Source organism: Caloenas nicobarica, chromosome 19 (genome assembly GCF_036013445.1).
Source record: "Caloenas nicobarica isolate bCalNic1 chromosome 19, bCalNic1.hap1, whole genome shotgun sequence".
NCBI classification, from domain to species: domain Eukaryota; kingdom Metazoa; phylum Chordata; class Aves; order Columbiformes; family Columbidae; genus Caloenas; species Caloenas nicobarica.
Genome location: NC_088263.1, coordinates 8420954 through 8440086, shown reverse-complemented (window position 1 = coordinate 8440086; position 19133 = coordinate 8420954). Strand labels below are relative to the sequence as shown.

Sequence of the window (19133 nt, the reverse complement as noted above, 5' to 3'; positions counted from 1 at the left end):
GTGCTGATGGTCCGTGCTTCCTTCTGGGATCCCAGCGCATGAATGAAGGTGCACACAATGCCAGGGATCTGGGAAGAACAGAGACCCCCATTTTATATGTGAGCTCAGGCGTAACAAAATTTGGCACAAGCTTCCTGTGGGATATTGTCCTCCCGTACCCCGTCTGTAGAAGTGAGCTGTTCTGACTGTTGTGGTTGCAAACGCTTAAGTCATGGCCTTTCTTATTATGCGGATGCTATAGTGCTTATGTGTGCTACCGTAATATAACAAAGCATTAATAAAACAGCTTATCCAGTGTCTCAAAGCAAGCTAGTAGGAGAGCCACAAAGTGAACCCAGTATTTCAGAGACCAAGTCGTCAGGACTCTAGATGGAGCTATTAAGCTTAATTTTTATTTGCCCCTATAAAACAAGAATGATGTTTTCATTTGGGTCAGCTTCTGTGTATTGCACTGCATTTTTTTTAAAGAATTTCAAATCAAACAAAGTCTCCTTAGCTCAATCACTAGACTGCTTGATCGATGACTTTGGAATGTACTTACACATTGGGATGTAGAGGAAGGGTATGTGGAGGCATCAGCTCTCTTGCCTTGAACTCTGATTAATTTTTTTCACTGTCCTCCTCCAGCTGAAGGCCGTCCATGAGCAGCTAGCTGCATTGTCACAAGCGCCAGTGAACAAACCAAAGAAAAAAAAAGAGAAGAAGGAAAAAGAGAAGAAAAAGAAAGATAAAGAGAAAGAAAAAGAAAAGCACAAAGTAAAAGCTGAGGAAGAGAAGAAACCCAAGGTGGCTCAACCACCAAAACAAACCCAACAGAAGAAAGCCCCAGTGAAGAAAGCAAACAGCACAACCACAGCCAACAGGTAAGAGCCTTCTGCACATTGTCTTAACGGGGATGCCAAGAGCTTCCAGCCCAGTTCTTCTGTCCTCGTTGGATTCCTGGTGAAGCTCAGTTGTCACAGCAGTTAATTTGCTGCTGAATCATGTCCCCATTCCCAGACAACTCCAGGGAGTCTTTAAGTTAGAGCTGGCAGTGGAACAGTCGTATTTCCACTGTCCAGCTCTGTTAGAGTCCCCGCCTGATCACTCTCAGATAAGGTTTTGGTTTTCGCCTTTTGTGCAGCCAGCACGGATGTGCCATTTCATTGCTGCTCCCCTGCTGCTATGTGGGCTTGTTGTCATCCTTACAGGGCTAAAATATAATAGAACAGCTGATGTCAGATTTCTGAACTTTTTCAGAAGTTGTAGTGCTGTTCAAGCCATCTGGCTAGAGATTCAAAGCCAAGAGCATTGGGATGTTTGTTCCAAGGCAGGGGTAGAAAAAAGGAGTTACTGCTTTTATATACCCATGAATGTTTCCATACTTACCAACCCCCCAGGCAGCCCAAGAAGGGAGGCAAACAGGCATCTGCAACCTACGATTCAGACGAAGAGGAGGAAGGTCTACCCATGACCTACGATGAGAAACGACAACTCAGCTTGGACATCAATCGCCTGCCCGGAGAGAAACTGGGCAGGGTGGTGCACATCATCCAGTCACGGGAACCTTCCCTCAGAGACTCCAATCCCGACGAGATAGAAATAGATTTTGAAACATTGAAGCCCACAACTTTACGAGAACTGGAGAGATACGTGAAATCTTGTTTACAGAAAAAACAAAGGAAACCGTTTTGTAAGTTACCTCCTGGGGCGTGTGTTTCCCCACCAGCTCTTGGGCTCAGCTTTGGAGTCAGGGCATGTGTGTTGGGATTCTCTTATCCAGCTATTGAGTATGTGATGACAGGCATTTTTAGAGATTCTTTTCTCCCAAGAAAATGTACAGAAACTTTCTATTTTTTCTGTTCTTTCTTCCCATGATGTCATGCTGTGGAGACCTGGAGGACTATTGTGTTCCTCCGCAAGACCTGTGTGATACCTTTATTACTTATCTAGAATCTAGAAGGCACTATAAAGGTTTCAGTCTCATTGTGTTAAGTGTTATGTGCACATATCTGGAAGGATCAGTTTCTTATCCTGAATAGTTTAGCATCTAATTAGAAAGGAAACAAAAAGCGTGGTTGGGATGCAAAACACCAAGGGAATAAATGACTTGCACAAAGTCACCTGAACACCCTGTGGATTCTGGCTGTAAGTGTCCAAATTGTGCATTCACCCAAAAACGCTCTTCCTAAGTGGTATGATCACTATATTCCCCTCAGTCTCTATCAGATCAGAGGATTAATGTTACTGCGCTGCTGAGTGTTGGGTACAGTACGGGACAGACTTTTCTCTGTGCCTCATCCACAGAGAGTGAATTGTTGTGGCCCCTTGAGAGTTTAGCTCCAGCCGAATAGTGACAGGATGACTTACCTGAAGTGGTCCTGGCTCTGTCCACCTGCTTGTCAGTGAAGAGGGAGTTGTCCTGTTAGGAGTACAACACAATAGCTACTCACAGCTCTTGCAGAGCACCCCTATTTCTTACCATAGGACTTTTAGATAGGCCTAAGTAAAGCTCAGACTTTGACACCTCTCTTTGCTTTTTAATACACTGCTTTGATTTATTTTTAATTGCTCTGAGTCCTTCACTATTGGAATAGCTCAGGAAGAGATTTTCCAGAGTTGTTAGGAACAAGAAGCATCCTTTTGTTTTTGAACCAAAGTGTAGAGAAACACAGATAAATAACCTCAGATGTCTGTCTGTCCGTTCCTCTGAGACTGGCACACCCTGGGCTGGCAGGCCTGACCCCAGCTGGGCTCTGGGCTCTCTGCTCTCTATTGCAATGCTTAGATTTCAGGAGCACACCTTCTTAGGACTGTGCTTTCAAGATTTTTTTTTTTAATCATCTCTTTCAAACAGCACACAGAAATGTAGGTATTTCCTTGCTGAATCAGGCAAAATGTCTCGTCCTGTCTTGTGCTTCCGATCCTGGTGAACACCTGGGTTGAATTAGTCCATCTTTGGAGGGGTATTTCTTCTGCTCAGGAGTAGGAGTGTTGCTGGTACCTCTCACCATTTCCATCTGAACCAATGCAACTACATTCTTGTCTGCCAGCCTTTGCCTCAGTTGGTTTTTAATTTGTCCTTTTTATTTTGTTTTATACTTAAAGCACCATAGTAGATTCTTGCATGAGGTATCTTAAGTTACAGTGGCAGATGCTTCTGACAGCCTTTAATGGGACACTTTATTTTACAGGGTAGAAAACCCGTGTAACAATTCTGTAATTACAAATGTAATTTGGCCATATAACTGGTTGGTAAGTAGCCTGTAACTACAAGGTTATTACAAGGATATTTCTGTCTTGTAAAATAGTTTCCAGAAGGTCTCTCTTAAAAAATGCGTGTAACAGTATAATGGTGATGGGATGAACGGGACAACTTCATGTGTTGTCTTCCATCTGGGGTGTGCAGTTGCTGTGTGGGCACATGATCTTACCAGTGTCACTGCAGAGTGGTTGCACAGATTTACATGCCCTGTAAAATAGCAATGTCTGCTCTTTTTCACCTGCAACCATGCAGTTTCAGAAATTGTGCATTCCTCCTCCACAGCTGCAAGTGGAAAAAAGCAAGCAGCAAAGTCAAAAGAAGAGTTGGCTCAGGAAAAGAAGAAGGAACTAGAAAAACGGTTACAGGACGTCAGTGGGCAGCTAAACAACAACAAGAAACCTGCAAAGAAAGGTAATGGTTTTGGTTTTACTGTGCAAGAGTGCCCAGATAGTTGCGTGTGTACATAGACTTCCTCACCACGGCAAAAGTGCTGCTGCCTTGTAGACTTGGGTTTATCTATGTGACAGTTACCCCAGCTGGTCACTGGTGTAGGGGCACAGTGAGTTACTGCTGGGCACTGAGCTGCTCTGGGGGAGCTGCTTTGGTCCCTGTCCAGGTGGAAGCTCTCCCAGGTTGTAAATGTGAGGTGTCCTGCAGGTAATTCATCCTTCAGAGGGAGGAGGACTGTCTGCTCTGTGTTAGCCTGCGCAGGACTCTGCACACAGACAGCAGTACAGAGCAGCTAAAGGATGGGTTTTCTCCCTTGTGGGATTAAAAAAGCCCAAGGCCCCATTTAGTGCAATAGTGTGAAAAATGATACAAAAGGTTCTTTAAGTGCAAACTAAGCTGCTTCCAGCTTTGCACAAGTCAAGCGGGATTTTCCTGGGTTTGGAGGTTGCGCTGAAGCATGCAGGGCTGTGGACACAGCTGCTCTGCTCTCCTGTGCGGATCCCAAACTTTCATGGTCGCCTGCAGCCTGAGAAACCTTGATGTCCACTGACGGGGTGGGCCTCGTTGCTGCAAGCAAAGGCTGCAGGTAAATAACCTGCCCAGGCAAAACAAAGTTGTGAACGAAGCCACGGAGGACGAAGGCTGGTGGCAACCCTTCTGTAGTTCAGTTCCTCGCAAGTAACCACATCGCTGCCTTCTTCCCCGCAGAGAAATCCGGCTCGGCTCCCTCGGGAGGCCCTTCCCGGCTCAGCAGCAGCAGCTCCTCCGAATCCGGGAGCAGCAGCTCCAGCGGCTCCAGCTCGGACAGCAGCGATTCGGAATGAGTTATGGACACTTAGACACAAAACACAAAACGGACATCACCCTCACCGATGCTCTGCAGTGTTCCTTTTTCTTAATATACTGCTCTTGTTTCACGGTGGTCAGGTTTTTTTTTTCCTCTGACTTTTTTTATTTTTTAATTCAGTGTTATAAAAGTTATCTTCCATTTTTTTGGGGGGCTCTCTTTTTAATAGGTCAAAGATCTTTGCGTGTGTGTGTGTGTTGACTAGACTTTATGACAAATAGTTCCCTTTGCATAAAGTCTCTAAAATACATTTTAACTGAAGAAAATTGGTTGAAAATGGAAGAACTTCAAGCTCTTAGCAGGAGATAAATAGAAAGTTCTGCAAGGTTTGTAGTACATTTCCCTCCTGCCCCTTCCCTCTCCCCAGAATGTTCTCTTTAATAAGCCTGCCTGGCTCACACAAGGTAAAAAAAAAAAAAAATCTTTTTTTAAAAGAAATCTCTGTAAAATGGTACTGTATCTGAAAGATGTTAGCTTTTGAACTAGTTGGTGTATTTGTTATTAGCACTAGTATTTTTAATCTCAAAGTCTACAGTGTGATGAAAATGTCAGATGCTATCATCTTTTTACATAAAAACAAAAAAAAAATCAAAATTCTCATGTGCTGTGGATTGCTAACATGCTTTTTTTTTTTTTTTTAATCTTGGTAGAGGCAAGGGCACCTGTTCAGGAAGGTATTTAAGCATGAATGTATTACAACTTCAAGCACATGAGCACTGTATAAGTGGTTGAATTTCTTGGGTTTTTTCACTCAAAAATTTCACTTTTCTTGGGGATATGTTGCAAAGAAGGGAGCAAGGGACACTCGGTTTTCTTGGGAATGTTATTTTTAACATCAAATAGATAATTTCCAGGAAATGGACACTCTGTATGAAAGTTTTCATTTAATTGACACCAGTTTCTGGCTGAAAGTTCTCAGCTGGACCCCAGAGTGATCCTTGCAGAGTGACCAGGGCGAGTCATGCACTTGTTATTAGACACGTGCTTAATTACTTTCTCCATGACAAGCACCTCAGTCTGGGCTTAAAATAAAGGAGCACTTGAGCTCCACCTGAGGCTGAGCTGGCAGGGGATTTGCAGAGGGATGTTGTGTGTGTTTGGTTTGGTTTTGTGTTTTTGTTTCTTTTTTTTTTTCCCCTCCTTATTTCAGTAGTGAGCTCCTAGAAGAGGAATGCGACTTGTGTGTCATGCAGGGGGCAGGTTTCCAGACATTGAAATGCTTACCTCGATAGAAAGAAACAAGAGGGAAGGGAGAAAAAAATAAGACAATTTGAGGCTTGCAGTTTTAGTCCAGCCTGATGTTTTGACTTGCATTGCTGCAATACAGTCTGTTTTCACTGTCCCTAATTTTGTGTATATACAAGTACTTTATTTATTAAACACCACTGGTCATTTAAAACTTACTAAAAAATAACAAAACCAAAGCTGTGTTACGCAGACAACAGAAATGCAGACTTTTAAAGTGATTTGAATCAGATTTAAAAAAAAAAAAACCCACACAACAAAAAAGCAAATAAAAATCTGATACTTTATTTAAATCCAATGGACTTTATACCTACAGGTGCTACAGTCCAGTCTGTCGTGTGTCTGGTGCTCTGTCATGTTTGGGATGTTCTTTATATTTTTCACCCCAGCTCCATTTTTTTCCTGTTTTATACAGATTTTGGAGACATACAGGTAGATACAATTTCTTGATACAGCACATTATTATATTCTCTGCAATATTTCCAGAGGTCTTTTTTGCCCCCGCTTTATTTTTTTGTAGAACAGGATTTTTTCTTTTATGATCCAATTTTAGGGAAACACCATTTCTATAATTATATAAAATTAGTAATCTGAGGGGCAGAAAGTGATTGTAAATTCTTTTTATTGTAAAGAGGTTTGCACTTCTAACCACATCCACACTCACCTGCCAGTCACTTATTGCCCATCGTCTGAGGTTTTAGACACTAAAATACTTACACACTTAGGAGATGGAATTAGCAAGAATTTTATTCTTGCATATATATACACATATATATCTGTCTTTCAAAGATCAGCATTTGAGTGTTCAGATGTGCATCTCTTACAGCTGATGTGCCCTCTGTCTGTGTCTTATCTGTGTAGTGACAATAACACACTCCCCCCAGTTTGCTGTAGAAAAAAATTCCCCCTTTTTTGTTTCGGTTGGTGTGTTTTGGTTTTGTTTTGTTTTTTTTCTAAGTGCTGAGAGGGCTGCTGTGAGCCACTGAGATCCTCCTGGAATTTGCTGGGTATCCCTGTCTCCTTTTGCAGTCCCCAGGGTGCTGGGCCCATTGGCAGGAGGCTCTCACGTCTTTGCAGATAGTTCCCCATAGTATTTGCAAGTGGATGAACAAGGGTGATTCTTACTGAAATTAATAATTTTTCTTTTAACAGTGGAGTTATTTTTAGTTCCTATACTTTTTTAAAATTCTGCCTTTAACAAAAACTTCACCTAGACAAATCCTTAGTAATATTTTCAGAATTTACTGTGAGGAAATGTAATATACACCTAATTAAGAGCTTAGTTGTTTTTTTTTTTTTTCAATGGGGTTGGTTTTCATCTGTGCTTCTCCTATTATGTGAGACTCGCATTATCAAAACCAACTGGTATTAAAATAATTGCAACCAAGTCAATACCGTGACAACTCGGAGACACAAGCTCGCAGTTTTCCTGGCTGGACACCTTTTCCCGTGTGCGTTAACCCAAGCTGTGCACTTGATGTAACGCAGTGCAGAACAAACCCAGCGGCAGCTCTCGCCAGCGTCACCGCCACGTGAAGCCTGGGGACCCGGCTCCGCAGCATCCTCGGACATCGGGGACAGCCCTGCAGACCACGGCCGGGGTACAGATGTTCCGCTGGGACACCGAGGTCTGTCCCCCTGACACTGGTGGGGAGGTGAGAGGCGAAGGGCTGGGGACCAAGTGTGAAGTGATGGAAAGCAGCCTGGCCTGGGACCGTCTGCAGTGCCAGAGGATCCCGGTTTTATGTGGCAAACTTGTCCTTGCTTGGGGATTTGTGAGATAAACAAGCAACCAAAGCCACCAAGGAATATGAAAAACCACCTGCGTATCTTCGATAATACCCAACTGCAACTTGGGCTGCCGTTTAGTAGTAAGTTCTGTCTTCATGGAACACAGGGTGTTCTCTAAGAAATGGCAGTTCAGAGGAGAAATCCATTTTAGCGTGACCTTCATTTTAGGAAAGAAACTGGTGACTCTTAATTTCAAAATGTTTTTCTTACACTTTTTCATTTTCACATTGTTTGTAGTACTCGTTATCTCCAACATGTCAGTAGTGGTGCCTCTTGTATCTCCAGGAAAGAGGAGATGTTTTCAGTCCATAGTAAGTAGCAGCAGCCCTTAAACGAGTTGGAAACTGAAACAATAGAGCATTTATTTGAGTTTGTATTGCATGACATGTCAGTACAGATGTAATGAAAGATCTTTAAAATGATCGAACATATAACATTTGAAATAACATTTTAAAACTTAAGAATTAAAAATAATTTTTATGGTAGAATTTTTCTTGAACAAACAAAGTTTAACTTTGTTTTCCAGGGGAAACTTCACTGAAATCAGTATGATTTCATATGTATACATATGCGCAAATAGTTTTATTGAAACTGTTTTTTCTGACGAATTCCTGTTTTGACAAAACAATATCTGGCCAGACCTGTTATCAATCAACCAGCATTACTGCACCTTTAAAAACTTTGTGAAACTTTATCTGATTGTAAGGTCAGCCTGTTCCTTGGGCTCGGTGGGAGATCCGCATCCCACGGGCTCAGCCCTGATCCATCCACTAAAGGAATCTGTTGCGTACGACAGTTTTCCGCGAACCAAATGTTGTCTGTACAAAATCATTTCAGTTTTGTAATGATGTGATTTTAAACTTTCCTACCGACAGGGTTTGTAACTGTAGAACTGATATTTCAGGACTGTGTAACTGTTGTTTGGGAGGGGGTGTATAATAGTTGCACCCACACGCATGCACCTCTGCGTGTGTATTTAAAAATACAAATTAGTTACCCAGGGGGGTCTCTGTCCATGTTCTTGATGTGGTAGAAGCAGACTGCATTTACCTGATCTAGTTCTTTCTCTGTTTTGGGGACTCTTAGACCAGTTTTTAATTTTTTCCTTGTTTTGAAAGGAATGCTGTTTTTTAAAGTTGGGGTTGGAGCTAAGGGGAAGGGATTGGGGCATGACAAAGAAAAACCACAACCTTTTTAGTGCTGGGTTTTAAAGATACATTCTCAAACACGAGCAGTTACCACTAGGGCTAACTGTGGGCAGGTTCTGCATTGTTGAAAATAAATTTAGAGTAAGGTTTCATTACACTACAGCAGCATTATCTTGTAAAACAATGGGATGCATTTTTTTAAAGAAATGGTATTTGCATATCTTTTTAAATGTCATTTTTAAAAATAAATAAACCACCAGCTAGGATTTGACACAGGCCACTTAGAACTTATCCCTGATACTGGCATAACCAATCCAGAAAGATTTGTTGTTGTATTTTTGGTTTTGTTCTTTTTGAGGTTTTTTTAATATTTAAAAAAAAGTTACTTTTCTGTATGATGTGCATGCAAATTTACCGTAACTCTTTTTCTTAAAACTTTTTAGTGCCATTTCTAGTATATTCCTGTAAATGTCAGTTACTGAAATGAGTCAATGTAAGTAGTTTAGCTTGTTCATTGCAATTGCTGGCCTCAAACACAACAGAATTTAAAAAAAAAAAAGGTTAGAAAGTAATCTTTGATGTTACTGGTAATTATGGACCCTGGTCCTGGGTATTTTGTTTTGTTTTCATAATAAAAAGAAAAATTGTTTTGTGTGTGCAGTTTGATCCCGTATCTTCCCCTCTCCTCTCCCTTTCCTCACCTCTTTTTCCAGCTGTTGCACTTGCTCCAGCTGAAGACCCGTAGGGCTTTGGAGCAGTTGGGTATGGAGAGTCCTAGTGCCATGAGTATTGAAATAATTTGGAAGTAATTTTGCAAGTGCAGCTGTTGGCGCTGCTGGAGCGTTACATGAGTGGGTAAAACTGCCTTCAGAGCAGGGGTGAGTTTGGGGCCTTGGGGTCTCTGAATCCTGGTTTAGTATCTGGTGTAGATGTGCTCTAAATAGACCTTGGTGGTGAGAGCAACACTCACCTGTTTTAATGCACCAGGGCAGCTGAGGAAGGACTTTCCCTAGAAACCTACAGTCTGAAAGGGTCTTAGATTATGTGAGAATTGCATCTGATTGAGGTAAGTTCAGCTGAAGAAGAGGTGATGCTTTTCACCCGGGTGTAATGCTGACCGGTGTCAAGCCACCACGACCCAAAGGAGGAACCAGCTGGGGTGAGCAGGACATCGGAGACACAGCTGGAGGGGCTGGTCACATCCACAGCAGAGTCTTGCCATTACTGTACAGTGGCCAAGACCTGTTTTGGTCCTTGGAGAGGGTTCAGGTTGGTTTTGCTGTTGGGTTTCTCGGCTTATTTGTAATGTAAGGGTTACAACAGCCACGTTTCCCCAGGGTTAATCTTTCTCTAACCCTGTTCCTGCTCACTGGGTTTAAAAGCCATAATGTCACTGAGGTTTCAGCAAACGTGTCTTGCTTAGTAGTTGTACTGATACCCTTAAAGGAAATGTTTGTTCAACTTGGCCTTTAAAAATCTCCTGTGAGGCGGTTGCCCCACAGGAGGATGTTTCCTTTGGCATTTACTAGTGAGTTAAGTCTAGGTGCATCAAGCTGCTTCTGACAGACTTGGAGGAGGCTGAGGACAGGCAGAACACAGCTGAGGTTCGGCTCACACCAATATCTGTATGGACAGAGGTTATTGTGTGACAGCCAGAGCCTGTCCTTGTCCCCCCGTGCACCTCTGAGCCTTGACAAGGGCTCCTGGGCTTGGGAACTTGGAGGAGCCTCCTCCAACCATGGCCACTCTTCACAGGTAACGTGGTGGGACTCACCCACAGCCCCACCAGTAATTAAAATAATTCCTGCTGGGAGAAACTGCCTCTTCTGCCTGGGTGGAACTGGGAGTGAAAACAGCTGGATGTGGCAAAGTGATTAACATGCAGAAGAAAAACAGCTGCTCTTGATGATGCATTCAAACCATTTTAATGCACTTTATCCAAGAGGCTATGACAGCATTTTAAACAAGTGCATCGACACTACACAAGTGGTTTACAGAAATGCTTATAGCAGCTACTCCACAAACCTGCTGTGACTAATAAGGACACACAGATACGGAAATAATACAGTCACGGTCACACAGAGATGGAAGAACAAGTCACTCTCTTCCTGTATTGTTGTGTCCAGCTTAATCCTGGAAGAATTTATGCACATACTTAAGTTTTTATTCTTGTATAGTCCAGTTAACATTTAAAATAACTTAATTTTGGTTTACCAGCCGCATAAACAAAAAGAGACTGATTATACCCAAAATAATAAACTTTCTGAGAAAAACAAAACACAAATCCTATTTTTTTTTTTTTCTATAAGAAAAGAAAACGAACAGCTGGTTTTGGGGATGTGCTGTTCCCTAAACTCGCAGAGTTTGCGCGTTCCCCTGAGCTGCAGGGAAGGCCCTGAACCCACCTTCTGCAGTTCTGGGGGAGCTCTCGGTCCAAGCTCCTGCCCGTGCCTGTAATTACAATCATCACCCATTTGCTCACAACTGAGCCCCGGCTGCATCCCGGGTGCTGCTCCCCCTTAACCTGCTCAGCGCAGGAGCTCTGCAACCACTGCCACGGCTTGCTGAGTCTTGCTGGTTTTGTGAATCTCATCAGGTGCTTTTCCCCCGGTTGAACAACATTTATTCACCAAAATATTTCCCATCCAGAGCTAGTCCTGGCAAGATCAAGAGGACTATGTGAGCGCACAGAGCAAAGCGCTGAGGTCCATCAGCAGGTTTAATTTTATGAGCATACACCAAACAACACCACATGCATAAATAGTACTTTAAAAAAAAAAAATGAGCTGCCTGTAGTTTGCAGTGAATACACATGCCACAGATCAGGGCTGAGTACATCAAACCTCTATGATCTCACATTAAAACAGGTTTGTTCTGCTCAGCAAACTTGAGTGTGTGTGTTCTACCGTTTAACCCATGCGGAAGAGGTGGAGAAGGTTCTTCACCATCTCAAAAAAAATAAAGTGCTCAAAAAATGCAAATGATGTTTTAGATAAATATAATAGAATTAATGCCTGTGCCTAATTTTAGGCAGGTAAATAATCCATACTGAAGTCAACATCGAATACTGATTTGCTCAAAGTTAAGCCTATACCTAAGCACTGCTGGATTAGGCACACGGGTGCAGGGGGACGTCCCAGGCAAGACATAAAGGGAGTCTAGGACATAAGCCCAATGTTATACTTTAATGCTGAACCGTGGGCACGTAATTAGCACCCCTGGAAGAGGTACTGCTTTGTTTAGGGGCTCGCTGGGTTGAGCTTCTCAGTTTGATCTTGCCTTGAGCAAGTCAGGGATTCAGCTCTAACAAAACAACCCGAAAGCAATCTCTGTTCCTAAGAAGTGCAATTGTAGTATTTCTCCCTCTTAAAATCCCTCCGTTAGCTGAAACAAACACTCCCAGACACAACTTTAAAAATACATGCACCGAATCTACTATCCAACCCAAACCGGAAGATAAACTCTTCCAAGCTACTGCGTGCATGAAAACTCAAAGGCAAAGCGAACTTCAGTGACCTGTTTCCTTCTGCAACATATCGCTGGGGGCAGGTACAGACTGCGGAGGAGTTTCCTTCTGTCCCTTAGCAGGAGATGTATTTATAGTCACTTTCTTCCTGGTGCTTTCCTGGGCCCGTCCCTCCCTTTCGGGTGGTTCGCTTGGTGATCCGTGCGAATTCCTGTCTGTTATTTCCATTACACCAAATTGTGGCACCAGAGAGGGCCCCTTGCTTTGCGCAGGATGGAACTGCAGCGCACCTTTCCTGCCAGGCGTTTTGAAGGCTCAGGTGAAATTCTAAAGACATTCCTTCCCTCTTCTCACCCACAATAAATCGCTTTGTTACCTGGTTGTAAGAGACCACTTCCAGGGCAGTCAGTAAAGGGAAGGCAGGGCAAGGAGAACAAGTAATGGCCCAGTAGTTTTGCAGGTCACCTTCCTAAAATCTTGGCCTCGGTGCAAACAGATCTGCGCTCACCGCTTTCCCACCAGAATTCACAATGTCTAAGGACTAGCAAGTCAAAGTGCCTGCCAGGGATGGCTCCCAAATGACAGCGGGTGTTTCTCACGGTACACAAGCCACTTACAAGCAACACATGGTCCAGCACGGACCCTGCCAAGATGCCAGGCAGCAAACACAAGCTCGTGAGCTCCTGAGCGAGACTGTTTTTGTTAAACGCACACTCAATGACACGCAAAATCTGGTACTACCAACAGTGAAAACAACCGGTAAACCTCAGACAGCCCTTCTGGCCTTATCCCACACACGCCGCTTTAGCCACAGGTCTGTTGTGAGGATGGTGCAAACCCATCTCCCCCAGCTTGATGCAAGTCTGGTTTGTCTCCACGCGTGGCTCTCTAACGCCAAACCACCGAAATTACATAATAGCACAAAACTTAGATTGCCCTGTGTCCCTGGAGACATCCAGCTTGTTTTTGTCCCGCACCAGGATGGCTTCGTTGCCGTACTGCGAGTACCACATACTCCGACTCCTGCTCAGGTAAGTGTTGGGGGGCGCCGACTCCAGTTTCTGCTGCTGCTGCTGCCAGATGAGCATGGAGGTGTCCCGGTACCGCAGCCGCGCGTAGCCCTCGGACAAGGCCTTTTCAGGCAGGGGCACCCTCCCGTTCATCACCTTGTCAGTCATCTGCTCAGGGGTCACTCCGAAGGCGAGAGCTCCTTCCCGGCAGCTCCGAAATATGCCCCGCTGGGTCAGTCCAGGTCGGCTGCTGCTGCTTCGAGCTCAAGGAGAACATCCCCAGGGGCACGGCTCTTGCAACCCACGAGCTGTTGGTCGGTGTACACACCGCTCAGGAGAGGGAGCAGGGGTACCCGCACCCAAAACCCACAACTGGCAGCCTGGCCTTGCTTAAATAACAAGCCAGGATGGCTGAAACCTCATCCAGTGGTGACGTCGCTACGTGTTTCATCTTGCAAAGGGACCACAGGCACATGAGCTGCTTGTTGTTGACAGTCCCTGAAGCATCTCAGCAGGTGCGAGCGGTGGCTTCACAGCGGTGGGTGCGGGCAGGATGGGCTGAGACGTGTTTTGCTTCCCTGAAGAAAGGATCCCGAAGCCGTTGGGCAGGCCTAAGAGGTCAGACCTAAGAGGCCAGCAGCACCCAGGCCCGTGCATGAACTCTCCACCTGTGCTTCACGCTGATGTCAGACTGACGGACAGTCACATACTCAGGGATGCGGGAGAAGATGCCGCCTCCAGCCCCGGTTATGGTACCCGAGCTGGGGTACCCATCGCCTCCTGACGGCCCCGCTTTCAAGGCTTCAACCTGGTGGCACAGCGAGGGTCACCCCAAGGCCTGGCAGCGGGGTTCCCTGTCCTGCGAGGGCCCCTTTCCCAGCACCACCGTGCCCCCCACCTCCCGCCCGCCCCCCGGAATCCCCCGACCCCTTTTCCACGGGCACCGCGCACCCCTCGCGGCCCCGCGGGGGCTTCCCGCACCCTCCTGCCCCTGCGCGCCCCCCGCGGGGCACCCCCACCACCCCTACGGACCCCCAGGGCTGCCCGCACCCCCCACCCGCGTCCCCCGCCCCGCGCCGGCGCTGCCCGGCCCCACCGTTGCTGCCCGGCCCGGCCCGGCCCCGGCGCCGCTCGGCGGAGCTGCCGCGGCGGCGCTTCCCGAGCGCATCACGGCGGGAGGAGCCAGAACCGCGGCCGGGGGGGCCGGGGGGCCGGGGGGGCCGCGGGCCGGGCGGGCGGCAGCCTGGGGAACGGCGGTGGGGCTCCCCGAGCCGGGTGCATGGGTCTGGGACCCGGCAATGGAGCATCCCGAGTGGGGTGCGTGGGCAATGGAGCATCCCGAGTGGGGTGCGTGGGTCCGGGACCCGGCAATGGAGCATCCCGAGTGGGGTGCGTGGGCAATGGAGCATCCCGAGTGGGGTGCGTGGGTCTAGGATATGGCAATGGAGCATCCCGAGTGGGGTGCGTGGGCAATGGAGCATCCCGAGTGGGGTGCGTGGGTCCGGGACCCGGCAATGGAGCATCCCGAGTGGGGTGCGTGTGTTTATGACATGGCAATGGGGTATCCCGAGTGGGGTGCGTGGGTCTAGGATATGGCAATGGAGCATCCCGAGTGGGGTGCGTGGGTCCGGGACCCGGCAATGGAGCATCCCGAGTGGGGTGCGTGGGTCCAGGGCGCAGCAATGGGGCTCCCCACGCTGGGTACCCGGGTCCCACGGGTGTCAGCACCCTCTGGGTGCACAGAGTGTTTTAAAGGGACGCCCAACCCTGCATGTGCGGAGCCTGTGGGGGGCACGGGGGCTGATGAGGGGAGCCTGCGGTTGCCCACCCCGTCTGGGGCTGCCCTGGGGAGAGCGGCTGCCAAAGCTGCTGAAGGTGCCAGGTCTCAGCCCTGGCATTTACAGCCAAGGCAAAGCGTGTTGCTGCCCGGTCCCCTTTCTGGTGGGTGACTGGTGTAGCAGCCATTTGTGCTGGGAGGGTGCGTGGTACCTTCACACCCGTTCAGTTTTCTCGGGGTCCCCCGTGAGTGCCCATTGCGGGCTGAAGACAGGCAGGGGACACCCCCTGTGTGCTGAGCCTCATGCGACTGTCGCGGTGACAGTGGCACGGGTACATCTATAGGATGGACTGCGTGGAAAAGGAGGGTGACTGAGTGCTCGTCATCACAGTCTGTTCCAGCGTGTTCCTCAGCCCAAATGTGCCCTGGCATGCACGGCAAGAAATATGTTTTGAAGACAGCTGTGGGGCTTATTCTTTTTCTGATGATGCTAAATTTAAGCTTTCAATCTTCTTATCTCCTGTGAACGCAGCGCCATCTAATCTCCTGTTAAGGACCCGATACACTTATCTGTTGCAGAGCTACTCGAGGCGCTGCTGCTGTTCGGCTTGGCCTTCACGGACACAAACAAGATGCGGTGGTTTGCTTCTGTCAGATAGAAGGCATGCTGCAATTCCCCGTTCCCAGAAGATTTAGACCAAACACAAAGAGGAAAGAAAGAAATAAAGAAAAAAAAAAGAAGAAGAAGAATGAATACACTATTAAAATGTTTACTATCAGAAATGTCCTGACTTTGCTGCTTAATCCGCCTCCCTCTAGCACGGAGGAGGCAGCCCAGGCCCCACCTTGTGGAAGCTGCAGAGCAAAATGCAAAGTTATTTAGTGGAACCAGATTTAGTTTTGTGGCATGGATGAGGTGTCTTGGACCTTTCTGAAAAATCACCGGTGCTGTTATCATTGAACTCAGAGCATAACAGAAGAAGCCAGTAAGCAGAGTGGTTACATTGCTAAGATAAAGCAAGAAGAAGGACTGGAAACTGCAGGACTCTGAAAGCCAACAACTGTCTCTGATCATCCACTTGAGCCTTCGCCGTGAGTCCCCGAGACATCTGCCTACAGGACCCTTCCCAAATAAACCCTGGAAGCGGCAGCAGTGGAACGGATGAGGTGAAGCCCGGTACTGCTCGGCTGATGGTTTGTTCTTCTCCTCCTTCCTCCAAGGAAATCTCTGCTTTGCTTTTGCCTCAGCCCTACCTCTGCTGTAATTCACAGCTGCAGTACAGGGCTGTGCTGGGTGATTTTCTCCTTACTGAGCTCCTTAGGACTGTGATAACGTTTGGGTCTATTTGATGTTGATGGGAAAGCTGTTGGAAGTGGAGCTGGTGGAGCAAAGCTGGTCGGTCAGGCTGTCCTGGCAGCGCGATGATGGCGTTGGGGAAACGTTGTCACTTGTATTCAGCACAGCTGGGGCATCCTGGGCCCCATAAATGAGATTATTCCACAGTGAAATGCCCACGGAATTGGTGGCTCCACCTGCTTGGTCCCCAGTTTGGGAGCCCTTTTGCAGTGGAGCTGCACTCACAGGCGCTACCCACCAGCATTAGCGTTTTCCAGGCTAAACAAGGAATATTTGTGGCTGACTGCCCCTCTTGCACCAATACAAGAAGAGAATCCAGTTCATCCCTCCTGCCAGCATGGGGCTGTGCTGGGTTAATTTTCCTGTTCTCCCTTTACACGGCAGCAGGTAGTAACCCACATTGGTGCCTGGGGAGGAGGAGATGTGAGCTTCTGGTAGCGGGAGGATAATTGCAACAACTCTTTCAGGGTACAAGTTGTCTGGGCAGATAGACCAGGTGTAGATGAGCCAGGCAGAGAATTATCGTCTGTACCCAGCGAATGTTGGTAGTTTAATACGGCAGCACTTCAACAGCTGTGTGATCTGTCCCGCACTGGTGACGGAGCGAGAGCTGCTGCTGAGCAGCGTGTTCGCTGGGTTGTGACTTGCGCAGGTTTCCTAAAATAGTTGGTGAAAGGAGATCACAGAATCTAAGGGCACGATGTAAATGGCACGTAGGCTGGACGGGTAACTGCTGACAGCTGGTGGTGGTGCCTGAGCTCTGCGGTGACAGCAGCCGTGACGGCTCCTGCTCTGGGGACCCTGGCACCAGCTGGTGACAGATGTCCACGGGGTTTGGGACAGGCTGGTGCACACTTGGTCTGATCCAGAAGGTGGCAATGGCAATCCATGGACACTGGCTGGTTTGGAAATGTGGAGTTCTTGGCTCTTTTCAGATGGCTGCTCCAAAGAGGCAGAGTCGTGGCTGCTCCTCTGCATGTGCTGAGTGGGGAGACAGCTCTTCTCCCAAGAGCAATACCAAATATTACAGAAAATATATTTTGCTGTGAAATGTGGCCATTTCCCAGGTGTGTTTTGGTTGGTTTGTAAGGTACAGTCTCCTTGGACGTGTTTGTGCATTTAAGTTTTCCCTCTCTTCCTTCCTTCCTTTCCTTCCTTCCTTCCTTCATTCCTTCCTTCGTTCCTTCCTTCCTTCCTTGCTTCCTTCCTTTCCTTCCTTCCTTCCTTCTTTCCATCTTTTCTGACTATTTTTGCCCATTCTGCGCTGGACTATGATGTTCCCGAGCAGCTCTGTTATGTTCCCAAGCAGCCGCTGCTTCCCCAGCCATGTGCCCCCTCACACCCCCTCTGCAAGGGGACCAGGCTGCCTGCCCGCCTCCTTGGACGCAGTCACTGAGACATTTGGGGATGAAAAAGCGTGATGTTGTTATCTTTCTAGTGCGTTCAGTCACCTCTCAGGCTTCTCTCATGCAAGAAAGTGATAAGAGCGCATAGAGCAAAGCTGGTTAGAAGAGAAGCTCCACGCTCGGTCCCCAGCAGAGGGTAGTGTCCGCCTCTGCGTGTGGGTCAGCAGCCTCAGCCCTGGCTGTCTGTCCATCCCTGGCTGTCTGTCCATCCCTGGCTGCCATTCCCAGCAGTGCAAAGGGGCATGAAAGAAAAGCACCAGCTCTAGCACAAAATTCAACCTCTTTATTGTATGCGAGCTCCCTTTTAGCCTCAGGTACATCCTGAAAGCAGCATCTGGGTCCTCCCCGTGCACCCCGTCCTGTTTCAGGACATTTGTACAATCTGCAGCTCGAGCCCACACGTGTGTGTGTAGAATACACGCTCTTCACTGAGCCTTGCCTTACAGGTTTGGGGTTGTTGGTTTGGTTTTTTTTTTTCAGCTGCTATCAAAAATATCTCTGCCATCAGCTGTTTTGATTGTTGCAGAGGTAGGCGAGAAATGTATTTGCTTCAACACCTCCCACACAGATGCTGGCTCTGCAGCTGCAGTGATTGTTCTTAAGTGTCCAGGAGCCAAGTATCTTTTTTATTATGCAGTAAAAAGCCAGACTGTAACTAGCAGCTTTAATTATACACATATAATAAACTCCTCTGTTGTCCTCTACCTACAGACCTGACCTCACAAGGCAAACTAGCACAGAGTCGACCAAAATTATCCCTGGCAAGACTCCACTCCTTTCAGTAGCCTCGTGATTCCTGCCCAGTGGGTGCTGTTGGAGACCTAACGAGTGGCTGGAAAGTAAGGCTTCATGAAGAACTATTAAAGAATGAGAAAGTTATTCTGGGAAATCACCTCCGCGGGGTATGGGGAAGTGCGGACTCTGGTCGGCGTGCTCCTGCATACACCCAGGGCGCAGCTCCGATTGCAGGATCGGGGCATGCGGATGCTGCTCCCTCTTGGATTGTGCTACACTCACCCTGCCCTGCCAGGGCTGCAGCGGGCACTGCACACAGCCAGACCCAAACCAGATTGGGTGCCAGCACATCACGCTAAAATAAGTGCCTTCTGTGCTATTAAAAAAAAAAAAAAGCCTACCAAACTTTTATTGGAATATTAAACAATTGTTTTTCATTCTGTGGAGGGATCCTCCTTCCTACATTGGAAATGAAGGATCATGCCAGTAGAGTCGTGCTTTCTTCTTTATCTCCGCTTGGCTACATTTGGAAGAGATTAGCCTTGCATTTGTTTGACATCCAGGTTAATAGCTTCCCTTCGTCCCAGGCTCGGCTTCCGGTCTGGGCTTTCTGGAAAGCCAGGCTGGAAATTAATTGACAAACCCTGGGCACAGGAT

The 19133-nt window shown here is 47.2% G+C and overlaps 2 protein-coding genes across 5 annotated transcripts in view; one reads left to right on the top strand and one right to left on the bottom strand.

The window, feature by feature from the left end:
• The window catches only part of BRD3 (bromodomain containing 3), a 41565-nt gene extending 32235 nt beyond the window's left edge, over nt 1-9330 (top strand). For all 4 annotated transcript variants that reach the window (XM_065648235.1, XM_065648234.1, XM_065648233.1 and 1 more), the window contains 4 exons: nt 628-863; nt 1380-1672; nt 3527-3655; nt 4403-9330. In XM_065648235.1, the coding sequence (XP_065504307.1) occupies nt 628-863; nt 1380-1672; nt 3527-3655; nt 4403-4518 (774 nt within the window). In that variant the 3' untranslated portion in view covers nt 4519-9330. The remainder of the gene's footprint in view (nt 1-627; nt 864-1379; nt 1673-3526; nt 3656-4402) is intronic.
• Nucleotides 9331-10641: 1311 nt separating this feature from the next.
• On the bottom strand, nt 10642-14367 carry BRD3OS (BRD3 opposite strand). The gene is made up of 2 exons (XM_065648839.1): nt 14298-14367; nt 10642-14009 (listed from the first exon to the last, which is right to left on the bottom strand). The coding sequence occupies exon 2, from the start codon at nt 13367-13369 to the stop codon at nt 13100-13102; it is 270 nt and encodes an 89-aa protein (XP_065504911.1). The 5' UTR covers nt 13370-14009; nt 14298-14367; the 3' UTR covers nt 10642-13099.
• Between the last annotated feature and the right edge of the window lie 4766 nt (nt 14368-19133).